General features: G+C 41.3%; 1 protein-coding gene across 1 annotated transcript in view; it reads right to left on the reverse strand.

Annotated features, from left to right (window-relative positions):
* Positions 1-8,540: 8,540 nt before the first annotated feature.
* LOC108934181 (FERM and PDZ domain-containing protein 3-like) overlaps positions 8,541-12,911 on the reverse strand; it is a 38,608-nt gene continuing 34,237 nt past the window's right edge. The window contains exons 15-16 of the mRNA XM_029251114.1: positions 11,733-12,560; positions 8,541-11,218 (exon numbers count right to left, since the gene is read on the reverse strand). Of these exons, the coding sequence (XP_029106947.1) occupies positions 8,541-11,218; positions 11,733-12,560 (3,506 nt within the window). The remainder of the gene's footprint in view (positions 11,219-11,732; positions 12,561-12,911) is intronic.

The raw sequence follows: 12,911 nt of genomic DNA on the forward strand, positions 1-12,911 counted from the left end.
TACTTTGAGGGAACAAGAGTGTGGGGCCACTTTAATTCACTTTCATAGTGTTTACAGCTCATCTTTGCTGTTTCTGGTTGTTGCTGATTGTAACAGCACCAGTAAGAAGAGTGCTGTTACCATGGAGATCAAAGTGCGTATAATAAACAAACCTGAGCTGGCAGAAAGGTGAGGAACATTGCACCCTGCACATAACAATCAAGAAGGAATAACTGTTTGAGGAGGTGACGTGTTTCAAGTTTAAAATAGTTTTAATTTTCATGCAGCGCAAAGTTAGTAGATGATTTTCTAAAAGTTATTATAGCTGCATCTGAGATTTTTACAAAAAATATACATTGGGGACCGTCTGTAATATTGAGCTTTGATTAAAATTTGAAAAAAAGAGGGTAAAATGATGTTGGAGTTACCAACAAAATAACTTGCGCACAGATCTCTGGTCCCAGCTGTGTGTGTAAGTCACAGAGCCAGAGTACTGGTCTATGAAGGAGGCACATTTCTTCTGTGGAATAAATAATCTCATTCCATCTGTTTTCTGTAAGAAATTATGGCTGGATAATGGAATGAGTGCATTTTTGTTCATCCCTTCATTATCAATAACTGCTTGTCCAATGCAGTGTTGCAGAGGTTCAGTCTACTGAGGAAACCTACTTTGCAAGGCAGAACATACACCCTGCATAGAGATGTTTGTGATATAAAGAAACAGTTTACCAGATCACTGCCTGTGTCTTTCATTGTGCAAAGCACATAAATGCTATGCTATTAGAGGTGCCGTGAAGTGTTACTGAAAAATGTTTAATCTCCATACGCACACATTGACTGAAAGCGGTCGTCCTAAGCAGGGTCGCGGCAAACCGAAGCCTAACCTGGCAACGCAGGGAGCAAGGCTAGAGGAGGAGAGGACACACCCTGGACGGGATGCCAGTCTGTTGCAAGGTGTTGCAAGGCACCCCAAGCGGTACTCGAACCCCAGACCCACCAGAGAATGGGCCTTGGCCACACCTGCTGCGCCATTGCACCCCCCATTGAGCAGAGTACCTACCCTGAATTGTTCCAGTACAAATTACCCAGCCTTGTATAAATTGGTATATATACTGTATGTAAGTGTCTTATTATTTTGTTTTACTTTGGAGAAAAGTGTCTGCTAAAAGAATTATTAACACCCACTTGGTCACTTTTGCTAAGTGTAGTACCGAATAGTACTGTAGAGTACCAAATGCGATATAACAGTTGTGACATTAAACTTACCTTTTTCAATAGCTGTGACTAGTTGAGACTGTTGGTGCGATAGTACTTAGGAACCATGTGTATCGCGGATATTCTGATAAAGTTTTATGCAGCTACTCATATGATAAACATTGGTTCATTTGGTGGAAAGAAACACACTACCTGTACTTAAGAATCACGCGTCTAAGTCTCTCTTTCTGCTAATGGAATGCACAAATTATATTTTCAAAGAGTTGTACGTTGTTTTGGAGAAAAGCGTGTGCTAAGTGAATAAATGTAAATGTGCAGTACTTAATAGACTGCTTGGATAATTCTGTCTCTATTCACGGCCTATATTAACAGACAGGAGTCAAACCATCACAATTCAAACCCTACGTGTGCCTTAGCAATCATTGTTTCCAGGATAATTTAGAGGTTAGAACACAAATATTTTATCCAAAAATATAGCCAGAGTGGCACCACCAAGGGACAAAAATCTTTTTTGGATTTTACACACCAGGTGTGTATCTCTGCCCATGTGATACAGGCTGTTGTGCAGAATAAAATACCTACTGTGGAAAGAAAGAAAAAAAAAATTGTCAAGGGTAAGTATGCCATTGTATAATAAGCTTATCATATGAAAAATGGGAGCTGAATATTGAAAGAGATATTGGCTTAAAAAGGCTATGTGATATTTCAGTAGGTACTCGACTTACAAACTTTCAAGTAACGAACTTTTAACCGGAAAAAATTTTAAGTGTTTTAGTATTTCCATCCATCCATCCATCCATCCATCCATCCATCCATCCATCTAGTTTAAATAATTGCTGCGAATGGGAATTTATCCCACAAGCATTGGGAGGAGGGCACAATGCATGGAATACCAGTGTGTGTAGTATTTATTTTTCATAAATGAAGGTAGCATACAATCAAAATTATGGGCAAAAGCTTCCTCCAATTCACTGAGAGATGGGGATGGTAAATAGTACACTGATTTACAAGCAGTCCCCGAGTTGTGAACGTCCAACTTACATACAACCCATAGTTATGAACCACCCCCTTACTGACTGTAAGTAAATTTTTTTGTCACCCTAAAGTAACAATCAAATAAAAACTTCATAATTAAGCCTATTATATTCAAACTTTGAGTTACTTACAGGGGGGCGTGGTGGCGCAGTGGGTTGGACCAGCTCCTGCTCTCCAGTGGGTCTGGGGTTCAAGTCCCGCTTGGGGTGCCTTGCGATGGAGTGGCGTCCTGTCCTGGGTGTGTCCCCTCCCCCTCCGGCCTTACGCCTTGTGTTGCTGGGTTGGCTCCGTGACCCCGAATGGGACATGCGGTTTGGAAAATGTGCGTGTGAGTTACTTACAATGATTCATAATAATAAATGAGCGCTACTTTGCGACCCGCATCCAAACATTGCACATCTACAGCGGCTTGTGGGTGGGGCATGTGGGCCTGCGGTAGGACAGTTTTCCTTCTTTTCAGTCGGACCACCTTGCTGTTAAGAGTGTCTCGTGTGTTACTGTATTTGACTTTAATTTTTTTTGTTTTTACCCTCCTAACCATGGCACCAAAGCGTAAATGTGGCCTAAGTGAGGGTGATGGATCAAAGAAAGGGAAAACGATCACGAGTGAAACTAAAGTGGAAATAATAAGGCGACTGGAAAAAGGTGACATGCCAACGAACATTGGAGAAGCGAGCATTAAAGTTGGGAGAAGTGAAGAAAAAGATGATCATCGCAGTTCTGGAGATACACGCAGTCCCCAGCTTCCGAATTATAAAACACTTCTCAACTCCTTCCCAGTTGTGGAATCTCATTCCAGACATAAACCCCCCCCTCCGCGTTCTCAAACCTCCCTCGCTTTGCTCTTCCAAGTCCTGTCCCTCATCCTTCCCCAGTCCCATTCCACGTCTCTTTGATAACGACCGCCTGCCTTGTCCCTCAACCACGACTTCGGATCCTCGCCTCGTTTCAGTTCGCCGATCGACCGACCATTCGCCCGTCCCCGACCACGAGAACACGTCTAGTCCTTTGATTCTGAGTAAACGATCCTGCGCTTGGGTCCAGCCTCCTCCGTGTCCTCTGTTCATCATGACAGTAGTAACATTTATTATTATCTCTTTCTATCTTTCTCTCTATTATAAATATGGTAGTTACATTTATTATTATTATTATTATTACTGTTGTTGTTATCATTATTATCATTACATTGTATTATTATTATTACTATTGTTATATGAAAGATGTTTTAGTGTATCCGCAGGTGTTTCTTTAATATTTTTTTATGCATAGAAAGGTACATGATGTATGATATACTAAGACAAACATTTGACAAACTGACATTAGATACCCGCCATACTTAACCGTTCCGACTTACGTCAAAATCCGACTTAAAGACAGACTGAGGACACGGAACTCGTTCGTAATCCGGGGACTGTCTTTATTTAGCAACATCTCTCATCCAAAGTAAGTTCCAATGAATGCTGAGTTGTATGTAGTCCAGACGTCTTTACTCAAGGAGACTTGCGTTAGATAAGTGGCACACACTCACACAAGGGTAGTTACAGTGTCACCCATTCACATGAAATACAGTACATGTCTTTGGAGTGTGGGAGGAACCTAGAGCACCCAGGGGAAAAGCCATGCGAGCACAGGGAGAACATGAAAACTCTCACAGACTGAGCAGGGATCGAACCCACGTCCTTTCACAGCCCTCAGGCCCTAAGGGACAACAGCACTGGTCGAGGTGCAGCCAGGAATCACTGCCGCATGTTCATCTACTTTTCTACCAGCAGGGGGCGACAGTGACTGTATTTGTCAACTGGCCCTGCTGTAGAGTGACCACCTTTGTAAGATGCAAGGGTATTGTACAGTATAATTATATAATAATTTGCTAACACCCATATGAAGTGTGGTGGGGTAAATCTGAGGTATGTATCAGTGTATTAGATCCCTTACAAAATTTATCAGAGTTTCCTCATAACTGTGATTTTAGACAGGGGTCCAGATGTACAGCATATGGGCAATTGCTAAAGTGATTGCGGTATCTTAAGGGACAAAGAACAGAAGGTAACGTTAAATAAAGGATTAGATAAAACGCTTTCCTGATGCATGATAAGGCTGTACACTTATTCCCCATTAACTGGTCCTGTTTTGTTTTTGAAGGCTGACTGAAGACCAAAAACAGACTTATGAATTTCCGGTTTATTCCAAGGATGTCTCAGGTTTACCCTAAATGATACTTAATATTAGAGGGAAAAAGTAGTAACATTACACACATGAGTAATGCAAATGAGACTGCACAGAGCCAGATTACCACTGAGAACATGGTAATGCAATTCTCGCAATGCAGTGTGTCTCACAATATCTCTTTTTTGAAGTTATGGCACTGTGAGTGAGTGAGTGAGTGAGTGAGTGAGTGAATGAATTAATGAATGAATGAATGACAGGTTAAGTTAGAGAGAAGTGGATATTAATAGATGGAGGAAAAGAGAGAATAGAACAAAAATAGAAAGAATTTCATCAGAAAAAAAGAAAATCCCTATGATCCCAAAGTGGGTAATTTAAACAGTTATTAGCAAGTTGATGTTCTGTGAGAATCTTTTGGGCTGACTTTTCAAAATATTTTATCGGTATGAATAACGTGTGAAATAATACGTTCATCAAATGTCCGCCGAACAATCTGAAAATAAGAATTATAGACTATCTGCTGGATAGGGAAGAAAACAAGTTTAATTTTCTAAAATATACTGCATATTAAATAATTAATTTAACAAACTCTTTCAGCTAGGTGCATAAAAATACATTTTATTTTCAATGGCTTAAACGGAGCTGTCACAGTGGATCAGTTGGTAATTTGTTCCCTTGGAGCTCGAGGGCTGCACGTTTCAGTCTGGTTTGTGTATGTAATTTGCATGTCAATATGCAGTACAGTTTGTATAATAGGTATCAAAGACTTGGACCAGTCTTAGTGTTTCAAATGGCAAGGATTTAAATTAGGCCCGGTGTTTTAAAATCAAGTCAGTGCTGGAACTTGAACATTTTAAATTTTGTCTAGAAAACAGTTATTTTACCCTACATTTTCCAAAATTTTGTATTTATTTTAAACTTTTGAAATTCATTAATAGATATCAACAGGGTTCATTTGCTCTTTGAAGTGAGCGTTGCCACGTTTCTTGTCGTCGTGTTGAAGCTGAAATATTTTAATATTAAAACATCTGTATTTTTAAATATCGCAGTGGGTTTGTACTTTTTGGGATTAAGCTAAGATATACTGGTACAAATGACAAGACATGCAAATTCATATTCACATGTGTCAGATGAAGTCTGATAAACATGAAATGTTTTATCTGCACTGTTGAGAATCACTGAAACCCAAAAATGGAGGAAACAAGTAAATGAGGGATTCTGATTACACTGAAAACAGATACTTTGACTATATGTGATCCTTGAGGTCAAGAAACAACATCTCATCATTCTTAAGGTTAAGGTGTAAAAGTGCTGAAAAGACCCTTTACTTTGACCACCTGGGCTTGAAGAACAGATGTTAGGCACAGCTGACTGTTCAGGAATATGTCGCAGGTGCTACAGTGTCAAGGAGATGTTGGCATAGAAGTCAGAGGAAAAGATATCATTAGGTTGGGGAAACTATTTCTGAAAGGATAAACTCCCCTACTGTGATGTACGTACACAGATTCCAGGGTAAAGTGAAAAATGCAAGCAATTCTGAATTATGTGATTGTAGATGTTAGACTAAGGTGGGAGCAGGAGCTTTAATGAAAAACAGTTTGAGAATTTGAGCACGAGATACTATAACCACATTGTTGCGCATCAGATCCTCTTATTACACCTAAAAGGCACTTTTACAGGTGAAGTGGTACAAAGAGCACTGAAACACACACACACACACACACACACACACACACACACACACACACACCATTACAGGCAATTTGCAGTTGCCAAGTGACCTGAACCACACATGTGTGCACTGTGTGGAGGAAGCCAAACTTTCCCAGATTCGAACCCGTATCCAAATGCCCGGCCCAAGTGTTGTGAAGCAACAGTGCCTCCCCTTGTATTACTGTGCTACTCAAAGAACACAATAAGTGGTCCACTGAGTAGTCAGAAAAAAAACAGATGGTCAGATGAGTCACCCTTTCTCATTGTTCTCGGCTAGTCCACGAGTGCATACACAACCCAACCAGCTGAGAATTAAAAAGGCCTGAATGTTTGTTTCCCACAGGTTCAGGTGTTTCTGTTATGGTTTGGGTTACATTTTTACCACCACGGTGGCACAGCAAGTAGCGCTCCTGTCTCACAGTGCCTGGGTGGTGCGAGAGGACAGGGGTTCGATCCCTACTCGGTCTGTGTGGGGTTTGCATGTTCTCCCCGTGTCTGTGTGGGTTTCCTCCTGGTGCTCTGGTTTCCTCTCACAGTCCAGAAACATGTTGTTCAGGTTCCCCCATGGTGTGTGAGTGACAGAGAGAGAGAGAGAGAGAGAGAGAGAGAGAGAGAGTGTGTTCCACTGATGTATGAATGAGTGACCCAGTGTAAATAGTGTATCTAGCAGTGTAAGTCACCATGGTGAATAAGGTTTCTGGGGACTGATAACATTACATAGCATCCATTGGAAGTCACTTTGTAGAAAAGCTCTTGCTAAATAAATGAATGTAATGTAGAATGTAACGATTCCTTAGATGGCAACATAAATGCCTATATATACACCTATACCAGGATGACAATGCTCTAAATCAAAAGGCAAAAATTGCCAAGGAGTAGTTTCAAGACCCTGACAAAGATGTGAACCATATACCATACCTTGACTAGTTACCCATCACGACTCAGTTAATGACATATGGAAGATTACTGAGCTAGTGTTCCTACTAACTACTATCATGAGAAGACTTAATGATGGAGTGTTTCTTTGAAGGATGGTCTTGAATCCCAACAATATAGTTCCAATCAAAGAATCAATGCCAGGGTTCAATGACACCCCTCTGGTGGCCCATGGTGGCCCAGCCCACTCTTAAGACACTTGTATGTTAGCATTTCCTTTATTTTCGTCAGTTACCTATGACAGAGCTATACATGTCACATACAACGACATACAGAACAGTCATGTTCAGAGGTGCATTTTCAGAGGTGTGAATGAAGCAATTAAACACTGTAATTCACTCGAAAACATAAGAAGTCCCATTAAATTTCAAATGTAATAGTTTGAAAAACACTACATCTTTAATATACCAAATTAACTACTGAACTTGAAGTTTTCTGTAAAACGTTGGGGCTTTTTTTACAAAAGAAAAGCAACCTGTTTACTAAAATAATGTCTTCATTTTGCTACATTTGCTGCCACGAGGGCCTTGCATGGACTGTGGTTGTATTGTCATCAAGTAATACCTTAATTAATTAATATTTGCCAATGATAGAAATATGAGAAAAATTAAATAAAAATTGTAATAGTTCAGACACTGATTAAATGCAAGGTATATGTTGTGAGCAAAGCATTTAAAAAAGAATACAATGCCATTTCCAACAAATTAATTTTAGGATTTGGTCCTGTGACACCCTGTTGCTAATTCTGAGTTTTTACTAGATTACATGGTGTCTTAATAGTTACTATAACCCAAAATTTTGTAGTATATGTGTTCTCTTGTGCTTTTAAAGTAGGCTCACTTTATGAAACCTGTCATCAATGCCCATCAAGAAAGCACATCTCTTAATATTTATCTTGAGGTCAGCTGAGTTGATGGTTAAGTAACTATATACAAATAACTTATTTTTGCACTGTCTTATTTGTTTTATGGCACTCAAAAAAGATTATGAATTTAATGAAAGCTGAAACAAAAATCATATAAACCATGACCAGTATAATGCCAATACAATGTAACTGTCACCTGCCAGTGTAGAAAATATTTTTGACAAAATGCAAAATATAAATATATAATAAAAATGAAAACATAGCTCTCAGACTATTTAAACATTTTAAATAAGGAATTTGGGGTTTTTCGGAATATTTCCGCCCATTGAACCACCACATTTTTCTTGTACTCAATACCTTCTAGTGTTGTGGTGGTAGAGGATGCACGTTCTCTGGTCCTCTTACTCATGAGCTGCAAAATTACAAAAAGTTCTGGCAAGGACAGAGTCAGGTAATGATACTTGCCTTCACAACTTCATGTAATTGATTAGTCTGAGTCTGTCCCATCTCCATCTATTTTCAGCTTGAGCCTTGAATCTTGCTGAACATTAGATTTGAAAGGGAAGAGGGCAATTCCTTGTCTGTATAGGAGGAACGTGTCCGTTCACCTGGGAACCTGGGTCTTCAGGAGTTAAAATAAGTCCACGTTAGCAGAGATGCAGAGGGGGCTGTCACAATTAAGATTTTCTGGGGTACAACTGGAGTGGGTCATGGACTCTTCAGCTGCTCGTAGGAGCAAAGTGTAGTTGAGTGCCACCTCCTCCACTTTGTAGAGTAGCTGTAGACGTTGGCCTTCTGAATGCATGGCCTGTAACAGCCAGATAAAGGTTTGCATCAAGCTGCACAACACCTGGAAACTGGCAGAGATAGCACTCAGCATTACTATTGGGCTCTTCTCCACCGCTGCCATGCGTTGACAAGAAACACGAAACTCCTTGAAACAACGCGTAAGCTGCACTTTGAATTCCCTTAGCCTGCGAGCCTGAGGCTGTGGCTTGTTCTCTGCCTGCAGGTTATGAGCAAACTGCCGCAAAATGCCCAGAAGCTCATTGGCATCCAGTTGTGCATCAAGGAATGCACTGGGCAAGGAGAATGTCTTTTGCTGCAAAGCCTCAACTCTCTTCAAACTGCCTTCCAGAGTAGTGCTTCCACGAAGGTCAATCTCAGGACTCTGGGCCTTCTCTTCCTTCTTTGCATCTTCCTTGCAGCAGTCCTCAGCTTCCAGCACTTGAAGAGCATTGCTGACTACAGACAGGGCATGAACATCCAGCTGCATTGCTTCTAAAGGGACAGAATAGGAAAGCTCCACTTTTTCACTGCTCTTGTATGATTCCTCACACTTGCGATAACAGAAACAAAAAGAGCAATAGTCATCATCTTCTTCACTATGCAATTCCAACATTACCTTGCCAGTCTCTACCAGACCCTCTCTGACCCTGTCTTTACGTAGGATCGAAAATACCCCTTTCCTTTTTCCATATCCAACTTGAGCATATGTAGGCTCAGTAGCAGCAGAGACCCTTGTTGCACTGACTTGCTCCTTCTCCTTTTCTGCTTTTTTATTTCTGACAGTCCTCACCTCTGCATAAACTGGCATCTGTTCATTGTCATCAACTTTGTTGCTGCACATTAGTTTTTTGTAATATGGATTTCCAATGCACGAAGAGTGGGAGGTGCAAGTAGGCATGCAGGATAATGACTCTCCATGGTGCTCTGAAGACTCCAGGCTAGTGGAACGGATTCTCGTGGTTTTAATTTCAAAAGCCTGGGATATGCTTGACCCCCCATGAAAGCAGGAATTTTTGGTGAGTAATGGTGGAGTCTTGCTGACAGTCCTCTCTTGTTCTTTACATTCCATAGCAAAACCCACTTGGGTATCAGGCAGGGGGTACCCATAGCCTAGGTTTTTGCAGTCACAATTCTTTTTCTCTTCCCTAGAGAAGCCAGGGGTCTTCTTCAGGTGGTTGGTATGTGCTCGACAGAGGTATGGAGTATCAAAGGGCACTGTAGATACTTCTTGGGACTGAGACTCCGTACTTGCAGTCCCTGGCTTTAGAAGTTCCTCCAGGAACTCGGATTCATACTCTCTTACCTTCTGGAGACGATCTTGCTTTTGACCTGTTTCATGTCGTTGACGAGCAGGAAATGTAGCAGAGAAAAAGTTTCGGAAGCTTAAAAGAGGACCACTGTGTTGAGACTTAGTTTTATTGTTGAATTTTGTTCTGCTCCCTGATGCAGGAATGGTGTCTGCACAGTTAACAGCCTTGGCCATCTCTACCTGACCATGAAGTGATTTAGGACATCTTTGTGGCTCACTAAAGTCTTTGCTTTTCACCTCAGATTTTCCAATATATGTTGCCTTCGCAGGAATTACTGGGGAAGATTTAGGTGGGGGAAGAAGGCTATTCTTGGTAATGTTAAAGCCAGGGCCTTGAATTTGATACTTTCTACTGCAGTCTGCCTGTATGCCCTTGGCTTTAGCATGCAAGCGCTCATCATCAGTTGGAGATGAAGAGTGGAACACCATCATTTCTTTTGTCTGTGAAAACCCATGATTAGAATGAAATGAGCATGTGCAGAATACATCCTCAGAAAAGAGACCCTTGGTACCATAGGTATTATTTGGACTACCACTGGTAGTTTTTGCCTCTTGGGTTGTGCCTGTTGGGTGAATGTTATCATTATCAGTTTCCACAAATGAATGCATGGGTGAGGCTTTGCTGGTTATTTCTTGACTAGGAGACACAGAAGTTCTTTGCTTTTCATATTCACAATTTTTTGTTGTATCTGTTGAAGGACTAGAGATGTTTCCTTTTACATCTTTTGCCTTTTCTTTTATATTTGTTGAAAGGCTAGAGCTAAGACCCTTCAGGTCTGTAGAGTGTTGGGTCCAGTCACTTGGATCATTTACTTTCAGTTCCACGGTGGTATGAGAAGCTATTCCGTGCTTGGAATTTCTCCGATTAAAACCTTTTCTTGGAGAGGTTAGCATAGAACTCTCCTCTTTGCTAGTGAGCCTTGGAGTGACAGATTTACTGAATACAAGATGCTTTGGATGGGGCGCTGTACAAATTTCACAGCTTATACCTCTCTCTAAGTTCTGCTTGTTGCAGCTAGGGATACATAAGGGGAAGTCATTGTGACGGAAGATACAGTCCGTGTTGATGTGGTGAGCCAAGAGGTAGGCTGGATTTTGGTTTTGCTTCATAGCTAACATCATCTCAGAAACATCTGTCAGCTCTGAAGAGTTGCTGTCATGACTTGGGTCATGCGAGGATTCAGGAGTGATGGCTGCCAGCACAATCAGTCCTGTATAGAGGAAGCATAGGGTCATAGACGGACTATGACATAAGCATATATTCTGTACCAAAACAAAAAGTCACTTGCAAGGCATATTAATGCATGCATATTAATTTTACTGTAAAGATATTCTTGTTAATTGCATTTCCTACAGTTAGATGGAAAGACGGCGCATACACTTTCAGTAGCTATACACCTAGTGAAACGAGTTCTTAGTGACTTCCAAAGAAATTAACACATATAAACTTCAGTCGTACTGAGTAGCGAATACCGTACTATCACTTTACAATAAAAACATTGTATATTCTCACCCAGTTTTTTAGGAACTCTGAATAAATGTAATTTTCTGCAGTTTAAAGAGAGGAAAATCTAATACATTTGAAACAACGGCAAAAAAGTTAAAATGTGGGTTTTGGAACTGTAAATGTTACTAGTGATTGACTTATTGGTATTACAAATAGGACCCTTGAAGACCCTTGATATCCCCTGTTGCTGCAGTGCAGATTGGGATGACTGTGTCCACCTGTGGCATGTGATGGCTGCTGGAAATGATGGGGACAATCTTCGGATGCAGACAGGGCCTCTAAAGCCTGCAGGGTAGACAAAAGAGCATCATCTAGCTCCTTGGCACGATCTCTCACTGTCCTTGTGGTCACAGCATCAATCAGCGTCACTGGAACTGGCTCTGTAGAAACCACTCCATCAGGTGCTTTACACTCCTTCTTGAGGTCATCTTCATCAGAACTGTTGTCCCGAAAGCCAGGAGGGGGAGCTGCAATGGTGGGAGGTGCTGGCATTAACATCTTTCCCCCATCCTCATCCTCTTCCTCCCCCTCCTTCCTACCAGGGAGGGGGAGGGACATGAGGTCCACTGCACTTGCATAACAAGACTCACAGGAGGCAGAGCTTTGCCTCAGAGTTGACCGCTGACTGCAGTGTACTTCAACAGCTGCCTTCATCTTGCCTTTGCAAGAGTCACAGTAGAAGCACTCTGGCTGCTGACAGGGGTCCGCTGTTTTTGCTCCGTCTCTGAACTCTGCATCCAAATTCTGTCTTCCATCCATTGTGATGGGTTCATGGCACTTGAACGTAGGATCTGACTTGGTGCATGGACGTCCCTGTTGCTCATCAGTATTGTTCTCACCGACGTCCGCTGGACCCTGACCCTGGTGCTTGAACTCTTGAAGCTGTTGCTTCTCATTTAAGAAGTGATGGCACAGGCCTGGGGACCCGTGGGGAAAACACTGCGCCCAGTCCTTGAGTTGCTTTTCTCTGACAGCAGCCTCCTCTTTTTTGTTGCTGCCCGGTGATAAGGACACGGGCCATGGGTTCATATGGTCCCTTCTGTAATCTGAAGACAGATGAATTACAAGAGCTCAAAGACTGCGCAAGGGGAACTGCATGGTTGATGTACTGTCCTAAAATGCTATTGGATTTGTGGCAGAACAATCCAATAGAAAGATTTAACTCGGTTTCTACAAAACTGTGATTTTTTATCTTTAAAAAAAAACAAAAAAACAGATTAGGTGCCACTTGTTCATGCCGAAGAAACAGCAAAACAAAGTATAAACAATATTTTATACATACTGACTGACTTTGTTAGTGTAATACAGTTCAGGTATTATAAAGCAGAATACACAGAGCTGGTCATGAGTGTGATCTTTTAATATTTTATACTGTATAACTGATTAAGGCAGGATTA

The sequence above is a fragment of the Scleropages formosus genome, chromosome 4 (genome assembly GCF_900964775.1).
Source record: "Scleropages formosus chromosome 4, fSclFor1.1, whole genome shotgun sequence".
Lineage (NCBI taxonomy): Eukaryota > Metazoa > Chordata > Actinopteri > Osteoglossiformes > Osteoglossidae > Scleropages > Scleropages formosus.